Genomic DNA, 12,958 nt, shown 5'->3' with positions numbered 1-12,958 from the left:
GAGATTGTTGATCCCTTTGGTTTCACCTTCTTTTCCCTCCTCTATTCCAATTATTCTTAGGTTAGCTCTCTTAAAATGGGCCCACATTTCTTCAATGTCAGATTCCTGCTGTTGGATATTTTTTTCTAGATTAGAAACTATGCGTTCATTTTTGGATTGCTCATCTTCTTAGAGCGAGATTATGTTCTCCATGTGGTCTAATCGGTTGTTTGTGCTTTGAATTGAGGACTTTACTTCACTAATTGCATCCTTTATCTCTTTTTGGCTCTCTCTGAGTTCTTTTCGAAGCACCTCTATTATTTCTACAGTTATTTTCCTTATTTGATCTTCTAGAAATCTCTGATTTTCAGTTTTATCGGGTTCTGATGTTGTGGGGTTGTGGGCATTAATTGTTCCAGTGTTATTCCTCTTTCCCATGATTTCGGAAGTTTGTGCCTTCTCTGGGTTCTTCCCTTGGGTCACTATGACTTCACTTAAGGTGTTCTGGATCTCGAGTCAGTAGTATCTCAGACCCCACTACTCCTTTACTGGGTTTTACCACAGAGTCTCCGACCCAGAGAGTCGATAGAGGCTGCTTTAGACTGTGGGGGGGGTGCCAGGTTGCACGTTCTCCTATGGTGTGATATCTCTGCCACCGCCCCTCCCCCACTGGGTCAAGTCCCAGGGAGTACAGTACTGGGATTTCTCCTCTGTGGCCCGCAATTTGACTCACTGTTCTTGAGTATGCAGATGTAGCTGTATTGGCCTTGCTGAATTCGGTGCTTTTGCCGCCAGTGGCAATATGGCGCCGCTGCTACGCCCTCGGCTGTGGGGCTGGTGTTTTTATTCTTGGATTTGATTTCCACTCTGAATCCCTGCAGCGTGTGCTGAGCTCGGCCACTGGGAGCTTTAGATGCTCTCTGCACGGAGAAATCCCACCTGGCTGTTCCGCAGTGGCTCACCTCGGCTTGCTGTAGCTGTCCCGTGAATTCGCCGGTGCCGCCGGCAGTATGGCGCTGCTGCCGCGTCTGCCGCGTCCTCGGGCGTGAGGCCGGTTATCTCCTCTGTGGCTGTTTTCAGTCCGCTTTCTCTCTGGAGCCTGGTGATTTTTTGTTTCACTGGTGATGGTGTTTTCTGGCTATGAAAGGCGCTGATTTTGTGGTAATGGAGATTGGTTGTTAGCGGGGCTCTTAAGCCCCGCTTTTCTCGGTTGCCATCTTCCCGGAACTTATTTTGTTTTTTTGTTATTTTTTCTTGTGTGTGTGTGCTTGTTTATTTGCTCTCTACCCACGCTTTCACAGGCTTCTTCCCTCATACATATCTACTCTCTTCTCTCCATCACTTTTCCTTTCTCTTATTTGGCTTGTATTAAATCTACTTTATATCACTATACTAAATACTCTACATTGATTACTAGAATCCTATTACATATTCACTATGTCAAATCGCTAATACATTTTACCTTACCAAACTATTACCCTCATTCTGTTCAATCCTATCTGCAACTTTACTCTGTTCTTGCATTTATAACTTCATCACTTTCTCACTCTACCTTCAACACTGAATACAACTTGCCCTTGCTGACACCTACAGACTGAGAAAAGCTATCAAAAGCAATAAAGATAAAAACGTAAGAAACCTGAAATCATGAGGAGGAATAAGAAGGAAGCAATGAGCTCTGACAACCCCATGATAACAGAACCTGACAACACAGAATTGCAGAGATTGCCATAAGGACAAATCAGAAATTTAAAAGTAGAAATAATACAAGATTTCCAAAAAGAATTTAGAGAGCCTGAAAGGAACAAAGGAACAAATCAACAAAGGAGCTGACACCCTCAACAAGAATAAAAATGAAGCTCTGAAAGAAGAAGGATGCAATCACTGAAGTGAAGGCATCAGTACAAACTATAAACAATATATTAGATGACATGGAAAATAGAATCTTTGTCTTAGAAGATGATCATTCCAAAAATGAATATATAAGTATATAATTTAGAAAAAACAATTCAATAGCATGAACTGGACACTGAAGAGATATGGGTCTATTTTAAAAGAGCTAACCTACGATTAATATGCATAGAAGAGGGAATAGAAGGTGAAACCAAAGGGATCAACAATCTTTTCAAAAATATCAGAAAAATTTTCAAACATGGAGAAAGAAGACATTATACAGTTAAAGGAAACTTAAAGAACCCCCTTAACAAAAGATCAGATAAAAGGTTCATTATGCCACATAAAAGTCAAACTGACTTATGTATAAGCCAACAAAAGCAAAAGACCAAGTAATAATCAGAGGCAAACCAAATATAATCACTCCAGAATTCCCTAACCAAGTCATGAAAGCCAGGAGTGCCTGGAGAAACATATTCCAAATTAAAGAAAACAACTTGTAGCACAAATTTTCCTACCCAGCAAAACTATCTCTCAAATTCGACTGGGAAATAAAACTCTTACATGACAAATAGAAGCTTAAAGATTATGTCTTCCAAACCAACAATAGAAAAATACTCAAAAAGAATAACTGCAAAGAAGAAATATGTAATACACACCAGAACCAGAGAAACAATAATTTCCATCAAACAAACAACTAAGCAAAGAAGAACAAACTACCTCAAATAGAAGTTAAAATGCAAAATGTAGCAAGTGTGGTGGCGCACACTTGTAATCCCAGCATTTGGGAGGTAGAGACTAGAGGATCGCAATTTGAGGACAGCCTCAGTTACTTAGCAAGGGACTTTGTAACTCATTGAGACCCTATTTAAAAAATAAAAGGGCTAAAAATATAGGGCTTGGAGTGTAGCTCGGAGGTACAATGCCCCTGGGTTCCATCCCTAGTACTGCAAAAGACAAAACAAAACAAAACAAAACAACAACAACAACAAAAAAAAAACACTTCAAAATGTTAAGAATTAAAAATCATCTCTCAATGATCATGTTGAACATAAATGGCCTCAACTCCCCAATAAAATGACATAAGGTGGAAAAATTGATTAAAAACCAGAATCCATCTATCTGTTGCCTGCAAGAAACACAACTTACAAGTAAAGATAGTCACAAACTAAAGGTGAAGGGCTGGAACAAGGTAATCCATGGCAATGGAACTCAAAGACAAGCAAGAGTAGCAACTATGATATCAGTTATGTTAGACTTAAGTCCAAGCATATCCAAAGAGATAAAGCACATCATTTTTTAACTGGTAAACTATTCAGTAAAAAGAAATAGTCAATATTTATTGCCTCAAACATAGGTGCAGCCTCTTTCATAAAACAAAGTCTTTGTAATTAAGTCACAAACAATAATACTGGGAGACTTCACTCCTCTCACACTGCTAGATTGATCTTCTAATCAAAAGGTCTATAAAGATGCCTCAAACCTTAAGAACACTGTAAACTAAATGAACCTATTAGATGCATAGAGAATATTTCACCCAACTAAAGCAGAGTTCACATTTTTCTCAGCTGCTCACAGGGACATTCTTCAAAATAAACCACATCTTAGGCCACAAAGGGAAAACTAGCAAATTGAAAAAAATGTAACATACTCCCCTGTGTCTTTTCAGACCACAGTGGAATGAAACTAGATATAAACTATAAGAAGACCTAGAATAACCACATAAACATGTGGCAACTGAATATCACACTGATAAATGAAGAATGGGTCAGAGAAGAAGTAAGGGGTAAGGTTAAGAAATTCCTAGAAACAAAAACAGAGATACAACCAACATATCAAAATCTATGGGATAACTTGAAGGCAGTATTAATAGAAAAATTCATAGCGCTGAAAGCCCACATAAGAAGAAAAGAAAATAAAAAAACAAATAACCTAATGACATACCTCAAAGCCCTTGAAAAACAGAAACAGTCTAAACCAAAGCCAACAGAAGAAAGGAAATTACTATAATCAGAGTAGAAATCAATGATGTAGAAAATAAAAAATACAGAAAGTCAACAAAACCAAAAGCTGGTTTCTCGAAAAAATAAAACAAGATAGATAAACCACTAGCCAATTTAACCCAAAGAAAAAATCAATCCAAATTATGAAAATAAGAGATGAAAAAGAAGATATTACCACTAACAGTGTGGAAAACCAGAGGATTATCAGAAAATACTTTGAAAAACTATACTCCAACAAAATGGAAAATATAAAAGAAATTGACAAATTTCCACACAGATACAAACTTCCTAAACTGAGTCAAGAAGATACTAGCTGGGCGTGGTGGCACATGCTTGTAATCCCAGCATTTGGGAGGCGGAGACTGGAGGATTGCGGTTCGCGGAAAGCCTCAGCTACTTAGTGAGGCCCTCTGCAACTCATTGAGACCCAGTTTCAAAATAAAGAATAAAAATAGGGCAGGGCATGTAGCTTGGAGGTCAAATGCCCCTGTGTTTCATCCCCATACCCATACACACAAAAAAGAGATACAGAAAATTTAAACTGACTAATTGCAATCAAAGAGATTGAAGCAGCACTAAAGAGCCTACCATCAAACAAAAAAAAAGGGAGGGGGCTAGGTATGTATCTTAAAGATAGACTACCCCTGGGTTCAATCCCCAGTACCACAAAACACTCAAATAATAGAAAAGAAGATTAACTAGGCACAGTGAGTGGGCCATGCCTGTTACCCTAGTACTAGGGAGGCTGAGACAGGAGGATTTCAGGTACAAAGCTAGTCTTAGCATTGTAGCAAGACTCTCAGCAACATAATGAGATCCTGTTTCAAAATGAAATAGAGCCAGTGGTATAGCACAAAGATAGAACACCCCTGTGTTAAATCTCTAGTACCACAAAACCCATATTTGACAAGAAAATAGCATATTTCCTGTATATGTGTACTGTACTTGAGGAATTGTGAAATATTTAATTCAGAAACATCAGTTCCTATAATATAAAATTACATTGTCATAATTCCCTTGGTGTCTACACAAAAATACAATTTTAGTTTTTTAAATTATTTATTGGTGCATTATACTCATACATCTTAATGGAGTACATGATGATAGAAACATACATGCACACCACCTCATTCCTTTTCCCCCCTTTTTAATGTTTGGCTTAGTGATTGATATTTTTGTGAATGTACATCGTGTACATTAGGGAATTTCCCTCTTCTCCCCACCATCCCCCTCTGTTAGGTTGCCTTATTTGCTCATCTATGATTTCTCTTTCCTCTATTTAGTTCATCTGCTCATTTTTTGGTTGGGTTATTTATTTTCTTAGAGGTGAGTTTTTTGAGTTCTCTGTGTACTCTAGATACCAGCCTTCTATTGGAGGAATAGTTGGCAAATTTTTTCTACCATTCTTTTGGCTTTCTGTTGAGGTTCTTGATAGTTTATTTAAAGCAATCCCATGTATTGATCCCCCTTTTGGTTTACTGTGCTTTTGGGGTCTTGTTGAGAAAGTTTTTTACCTGTGCCTATATGTTGAAGTGTTGGACCTATGCCCTCTTCAAGGAGATGCAAGGATTCTGATATGATTTCCAAGTCTTTGATCCATCTTGAATTTACTCTTGTGCAGGTGGAAAAAGTGGGGTTTATTTCCTTTTTTTTGCATATAGTTAACCAGTTTTGCTAAGGCTCTTTTTTGCAGTGTATGTCTTTGGCCATAAGTGTGTATTTGTTTATGGGTCTTCTATTCTTGCCCATTGGTCTATGTGTCTGTTTTTGTGCCAGTACCATACTGCTTTATTACTATGGCTTCGTAGTATAGTTTGAAGTGAGGTATTGTTATGCCTCCTGCATGGTTCTTCTTGCTGAGAACTACTTTGCCTATTCTAGGTTTTTGTTGTTCCAAATGAATTTAAGGACTGATTTTTTTCTGCTTGTGAAGAATGACCTTGGTAACAGAATGGGTATTGTGTAGAATCTGTATATCACTTTTGGAAAAATGGCCATTTTGGTGATATTTATTCTACCTATCCAAGAATATGAAAGATATTTCTATCTCCTAAGGTCTTCAATTTTGTTCAGTGTTTTATAATTTTCATTGTAAAGGACTTGTACCTCCTTGATTAGGTTTATTCCTAAATATTTTGTTTAAGTGTAGGATATTTTGAGTGGAAGTATTGTCTGGATTTCTTTTTCTGTTGATTTGTGGTTGGCATTCGTGAAAGCTTTTGACATTTTAAGATTGATTTTGTATCCAAATACTTTGCTGAATTTGTTGATCAGTTCTATAAGTTTATTGGTTAAGTTTGTTGGGTCTTCTACATATGGTATCATGCCATCTGCAAATAGGGAGAGATTTCGTTCTTTTCTGTTTGTACTCCTTTGATTTACTTTTCTTGCCTTATTGCTCTGGCTAGTGTCTCAAGTACTGTATTGAAAAGAAGTGGTGATAATGGACATCCTTGTCTTGTTCCTGTTTTTAGGGTGAATTTTCACAGATTTTCCCATTTAATATGATGTTGGCTGTAAGCCTATTGTATATTGCCTTTATAATATTGAGGTATTTCCTTCTACTCCCATTCTCTACAATGCTTTTAGAATAAATGGGTTTTGGATTTTGTTGATGCTTTTTCAGCATCTTATTAAAATGAGCATGTGATTTTCGTCTTTGTTTCTGTTTATGTGGTGAATTACATGAATTGTTTTTCATATGTTAAACCAGCCTTACATCCCTGGGATAAACCATACTTGGTCAAGGCGTATGATTTTCCTTGATGTGATTTTGAATGCATACTGTTTTGTTTAGCAGTTTTGTGTCTTAAATTCATCAATAATATAGGCCTATAGTTTTCTTTTCTTGAGCTCTTTCTATTTGGTTTTGGTATTAATGTGATGTTGGCTTCATAGAATGAATTTTGGAGAGTCCCATTTCTTTCTTTCTTTCTTTTTTTTTGTGGGTTTGGAGATGGAACCCAGGGGCATTTGATCCCCAAGCTACATCCCCTGCCCTATTTTTTTATTCTTTACTTAGAAACAGGATCTCACTAAGTTGCCAAGGGCCTCACTGAGTAGCTGAGGCTGGCTGTCTGCGAACTACAGTCCTCCAGTCTCAGACTCCTGAATGCTGGGATTATAAGCATGCTCCATCATGCCCTGCCATCTAGCCCTTTTAATATTTGCTTTGAAATAGGTTCTCACTAGGTTCTGAGAGACTTGCTTAATTCCTGAGGCTGTCCTTGAACCTGTGATTCTCCAGGCTCAGCCTCCTCCCAAGTACTGGGATTACAGGTATGCACCACCAAACCAGGCTGATCTGGTTTTTATAGATAAAAATGTATAACTGAACCACATAATCAAACCAAGGGAGCATTTCTGCTTCCTTCCAATTCACAAATGAAAATGAAACTCACAGTTTGGAGTCTGAGGGGTTTCCAACTTACATATATAATCGGGGATCTGAGGTCAGAGTGTCAATGTTGATGTGCTGTTCCAGTAGACTATAGGCCAGGATAGGCAAGGATGTGAAGCAGATATTGTACATTGTAAGATAAGCCGCATCATACAGTGGCTGAAATTACAAACAACAGAGAAAATAAATGTACCATAACAACAATTTGCAAGATGATACTTAAGTGTTTGGAAAAATACTGGGTAAAACAAGGTAATTTCCTTTCATGTTTTTTGCGAGAGCAAAAGAATCTTTATAAATAAGATACCCGGTAACAATAATAATATTGTGTTATTTATGATATTAATACACCCTCCCCTTTAATAGGAATGTGTCCAGAATGGTTATATACTATAAGCTTTATTTATACTGGACATTAATAAATTTGCAAAAGATTTTCAGTTCCTAAATATTCAGGTAATCAGTATCTATTGGTCTTTTTTTTGTAACACTGGAGATGGAACACAGAGGCATTCTACCTCTGAGCTACACCCCCAGTCCTAATTTTTATATTTTTGGTGGTACTGGGGTTCCCAGAACCCCTTCTACCTCTGGGATATACTCCCACGGGCTACTCCCAGACCTATTTTTATGTGGAAACAGGGTCTCTTAAGCCAGCAAGGCTGGCTCTGAACCAGCGCAATCCTCCTGTCTCTGCCTCCCAAGCGTGGGGATTACAAGTATGCGCCATCATGCCTGGCCTATTTTTTATTCTTTATTTTGAATCAGGGTCTCACTGAGTTGCAAAGGGCCTCACTAAGTAGCTGAGGCTGTCCGTGAATCGGGATCCTCCTGTCTCAGATTCTCCAATGCTGGGATTATAAGCATGTGTTACCACACCTGGTTTAATCAGTAGCTATTTCAACAAAGACCAAAAAAATGTAAGCTGAGCCAGGTGTGGTTCAGAAATGAAATACAGAAAGTAGCCAGTCTGTGTCCCAGTTTTCTGGTTAGTATTTTACAAGTCTAAATTCTATAATAAGGCATTTTTAAAATTCTCTTTTTGAGAGATCATATAGTTTCCTCTGGTATGTGTTCTTCCTCCTCATACTGAGTAATAAACCAAATTTGATAAACTAAAACATGACCCTGGTGATCTTTGGCTGGAGGGCTTTGACAATCTTGTCCTCTCAAAACACATATAGAAAGCATTCAGTAAATACTGGAAGAGTGAAGGTATACAGATTGGAAACTCTGGCACATTTGTAAATGATTGATATATTACAAAACTTCGTGTATTAAAAAATTTAAGGTATCATATGAACCTCATTTCGAAGAAAGTACTTACAGAGCCCAGCATATCTAAATAGTGCTAGGTATTGTTATTCAACTATTTTCTGTGGCCTAAATACAAAATATCCTATATACACATGTGTTTTCTTTTTGGTGCAATGTAATCATACATCCTGTTGAAATTCAGACTAAGAAGGATGGAAACAACATGAATGGAGCTTTAGTTCATTCATTAGCTGACTTGAGATTATTTACTGAATGCTAAAAGTGCTAAGTACTATGGACAAAGATGATTCATCCCTGCCATCAAGGAACTCAAATTTCAAATTCTAGACAGGGAAAGTGTGTGTGTGTGTGTGTGTGTGTGTGTGTGTGTGTGTGTGACTTAGTGGAGGGAACAGCAACTCTGTGTACAATAGAGAAAAAGTATTGAATGCAACATTCTCAATGAAAATCAAGGCATGGCTCTATATAGAATATGGAGGTACTTCCCACATAGTTTCTATAAACCAAGATTTAATAAGATTTAATAAGCTGAGCAAAAATACAACAGAATTAAAAAGCACAAAAATGTGTTGCATTCCTTTTAATTCTCAAGTGAGAGGACTGTGTTGAGACAACATTACAACTGCTTTGAAACTAATTTTCACTACTGAGTAAATTAAAACAACTCAGATTTGACTGGTTTGTAATTTTGTCTTAAATTTCATTCAAACAAAAGAGGCATCAATCTACTTTTGTTTGACTATGGTCCTTTAAGGTTACATTTGAGATAATTTTAATTCTTTGATACATAATTGTAGGAGACAGACTGTCCACCAAACAAACAAGTTTAGTTGATAAGATTGTTTCTTATTAAACTTGTTATAAATGTTTCTTTTAATGAAAAAGGAATAGATCTATCCTCATTTTCTAAAGAAAGAAAGGCTTTTTGCTTAAAGAACACAAGTCCTGGTCCCCTTTCCACATTCTTCATAAGTTGTTCTCCATATTCTAGAGAAACACTTAATGTGGTTCTGAATTGAAAATGACTTTCCATATATATTCCAACAATACTTACAATAAAGGTTACTACTTTCAGCAGCATCACAAGGTCAAAGGCAAACAGACTTAACACTTCATGTTGACTCCTCAAAGACACCTTCCTTTTACAGATAAAAATTTCAAAGAAGCACAATTCCTTCCCTCAGCTTCTCAGGTGTCTGCCCAAGTATTGCTTCCAGATCATCATATCTAAAATAGCAGCGCTTCCCCCTAATAACACACTAATTATGCATTCTATCAGCAGATATCAGTAACTCACTTCAGATATATAATAACTGCCTCATCACTGTATCATAATTTTTACAAGGTTAAGGGAGTTTGTTTAGGTCACTATTATATCCTTAGCACTTTGTCTAGCACAAAGTAGAGATTTGGGAAATATAAAATGGGTTCTTTCAAATGGATGAACCTACAAGTTGAGCAACAAGGGAATTGAATATCAACTCCTATTGAAATCTAAGCAGTCAAGGTAATCTAAACTGAGGACACTCCAGATTCTGAATCTTACACTTTAAGCCAACTGACTTTTTCTGTGGTACTAGGGATAGAACCCAGGGACATTCTATCTCTGAGCTACACCTTAACCCATCTTTTATTTTTTATTTGGAAATCAGGGTTTCACTAAGCTTCACTAAGTTGCTGAAGTTGGCTTCAAACCTGTGATTCTTCTGTTTCAGCTTCCCAAGTACTGGGATTACAGGTGTGCAACACCATGCCAGATTCTGATTTTTGACAAAGGTGCCAAAAATATACTGGAAAAAAAGACAGCCTTGTCAACAAATGAGGTTGGAAACACTGGTTTTCCTGGAAATAAACTCCAACCTCTCACCCTGCACAATAGCCAAATTAAGATTGGTCAAAGACCTAGAAATCAGACCAGAAACTTTGCAATTACTAGAGGAAGGCATAGATCCAACATCCCAACATATAGGCACTGGGGGAAAATCTCAGTAAGTTGAAAAAAAATGAGATGGCATTAATTTTAAATGTTTTTTCTCTTTCCATCTTCTTATGAATGACATAATTTTGTTCTTCTTTATTGCTGAGTAGAATCCCATTGTGTGTATTTCTCATAATTTTGTAGTCCGTTCATCTGTTGGTGGACACTATATTGGTTCCATAGTTATTGTAGTTCTCTGATTTCAACTCCTTTGGAAAGATATCCAGTAGTGGTATAGCTGGATTGGATGGTGGATCCATTCCCAGTTTTCTAAGAAATCTCCACACTGATCACCATAGTGGTTGAACTATAGTTTGCACTCCCAACAACAGTGTAGAAGAGTTCCTATTTTCCCATATACTCACAAACATTTGCTGTTATTTGACTTCTTTATGCTTGCCACTCTGATTGGGGTTAGATGGAATATCAGTGTAGTTTTGATTTGCATATCTCAAACTTTATGTTAAGTGAGATTAGCCAAGAACAGAAAGAGAAGGTATGTATGCGTTCTCTAAATACTCTAGGGAGTATTTGGGATACCAGAGGGACTCCATATAATGGAGGGAAAACCTCACCAAAGCCATGAAGGAAGGGAAGAGAAGGAAGAATGCTGAGGTTAATTAATGGAAATGCTACCTGTCACTATATCTATATATGTGAATATAACATTGTTAACCTGAGCACTCGATATTGAGAGGAAGGAAAATGGGAAGGCAAAGGGGAGGCACCAAGTCCTATGTGAATATATGCCATTGTTATCATAATCTACATTATGTGAGATTATAATGCACCAATAAAATATATAAAATATATAAAATAAAAATAATAAAATGCTTCTGTATAGAAAAATAAACTCTCAAGAGTCTAAAGAAAGAGCCTTCAGAATGGGAGATCTTTGCCAGCTACTCCTCTGAGAGATGACTAATATCCAACATATCTAAAGAACTTAAAAGACTTCACATTAAAAATCCCAAAATAATCCAATAAAATTGGACAACTGAACTGAATAGACATGTCTTAAAACAATAAATACAAATGGCCAATAAATATATAAAAATATGTTTAACATCATTAGCAATGAGGGAAATGCAAATCAAAACTACATTTAGCTGGGCATGGTGGCCTGTAATCCCAGTACTTGGGAGGGTGAGATAGGAGGAAGATTGTAGGTTTGCAGAGAGCCTCAGCAAATTAGTGAGGCCCTCTGTAACTTAGTGGGATGGCTTCAAAAATAAGTAAACAAATAAATAAATAAAATAAAATAGGGCTGGGGGATAGCTCAGAGGAAGAATGCTCCTGGGTTCAATACCCAGAACCACCAGAAAATCAAAAACAAAACACTGAGTTTCCATCTAATTCCAGTTAGAATGGTTATCATCAAGAATACAATCATAATGCTGGTAAGGAAGGGTGAAACAAGAACACTTATATACTGCTGGTAAGATTGCAAATTAAAATAGACACTATGGAGATTAGTGTAGAGGTTTCTCAAAAGACTGGAAATAGAACTACCATACGACCCTGCTACACCACTCCTTGGTTATCTTCCTAAAGGAACTGAAGTCAGAATATTAGAGCAATAAATGCCCATCCATGTTTCTAGCAGCAAAATTCACAACAGCCAAATCATGGAACCAGCCAAGGTACCCATCAACAGATGAATGGATTACAAAACCGTGGGCTATACACACAATGCAATTTTACCCACCTATAAAGATGAGCAAAATTATGTGATTTGAAGGAAAATGGATGGAACTAGAGAATATGATACTGAGATTAGCAAGTCTCAGAAAGCAAATGGTTATGTTTTCTTTCTTATACGGAAGCTAAAGATAAACTGGGTAATAAAAGGACTTCAGATAAAGAAGAAGAGACTTCAGTAGAGTGATGAAGGCATTTATGCAAGGGGGTAAAAGGAGACTTGATGAAGGTAACAGTTTAAAAAATGTTATATACAAATATGAAATTATCAATACCAATTGCGATAACATATAAGGAAGGGGAGGGATTAGGGTGGGACCCAGAGAAAAACATATCAAATGCTGTGTGCATGTATGTTCCTATCATTCTGAAGCTCATTATGATGTACAATTATAACATACCAATAAAAGCATACTAAAATAAATAAAAATAAAACTCTAATATTTATAGGCTGAAAAAATATTCTCAGCTGACTTTATAAGGAATAAGTCCATTCTTTTTTCATAAAATTTGTGCTTGGTAAACTTGTTTTAAAAGGGCAACAAAATGGTTACTGTGGAGGTACACACCTGTAATTAATCCCAGAACATGGGATGTTGAGATGGCAGGATTGTGTTTTTAATGACAGCTTCAGTAACTTGGTTAGACCCTCCACAACTTAGCAAGACTATTTTAAAATTAAAAAATAATAATAAAAAAGGTTGGGCTTGGAGGTAGAATGCCACT

The 12,958-nt window shown here is 36.9% G+C and overlaps 1 protein-coding gene across 1 annotated transcript in view; it reads right to left on the bottom strand.

The window, feature by feature from the left end:
- The window catches only part of ATP11C (ATPase phospholipid transporting 11C (ATP11C blood group)), a gene marked incomplete at both ends in the record, with an annotated part of 220,410 nt that overhangs the window by 23,239 nt on the left and 184,213 nt on the right, over window positions 1-12,958 (bottom strand). Inside the window, one exon of the mRNA XM_080719070.1 lies at window positions 7,307-7,434. Coding sequence (XP_080575196.1) covers window positions 7,307-7,434 — 128 coding nt within the window. The remainder of the gene's footprint in view (window positions 1-7,306; window positions 7,435-12,958) is intronic.

This window comes from Muscardinus avellanarius (genome assembly GCF_963383645.1).
Source record: "Muscardinus avellanarius genome assembly, chromosome: X".
In the NCBI taxonomy this organism is placed as follows: Eukaryota; Metazoa; Chordata; class Mammalia; order Rodentia; family Gliridae; genus Muscardinus; species Muscardinus avellanarius.
Note: the sequence above shows the minus strand (reverse complement) of the source record. Positions and strands in the feature narration are given on the sequence as shown.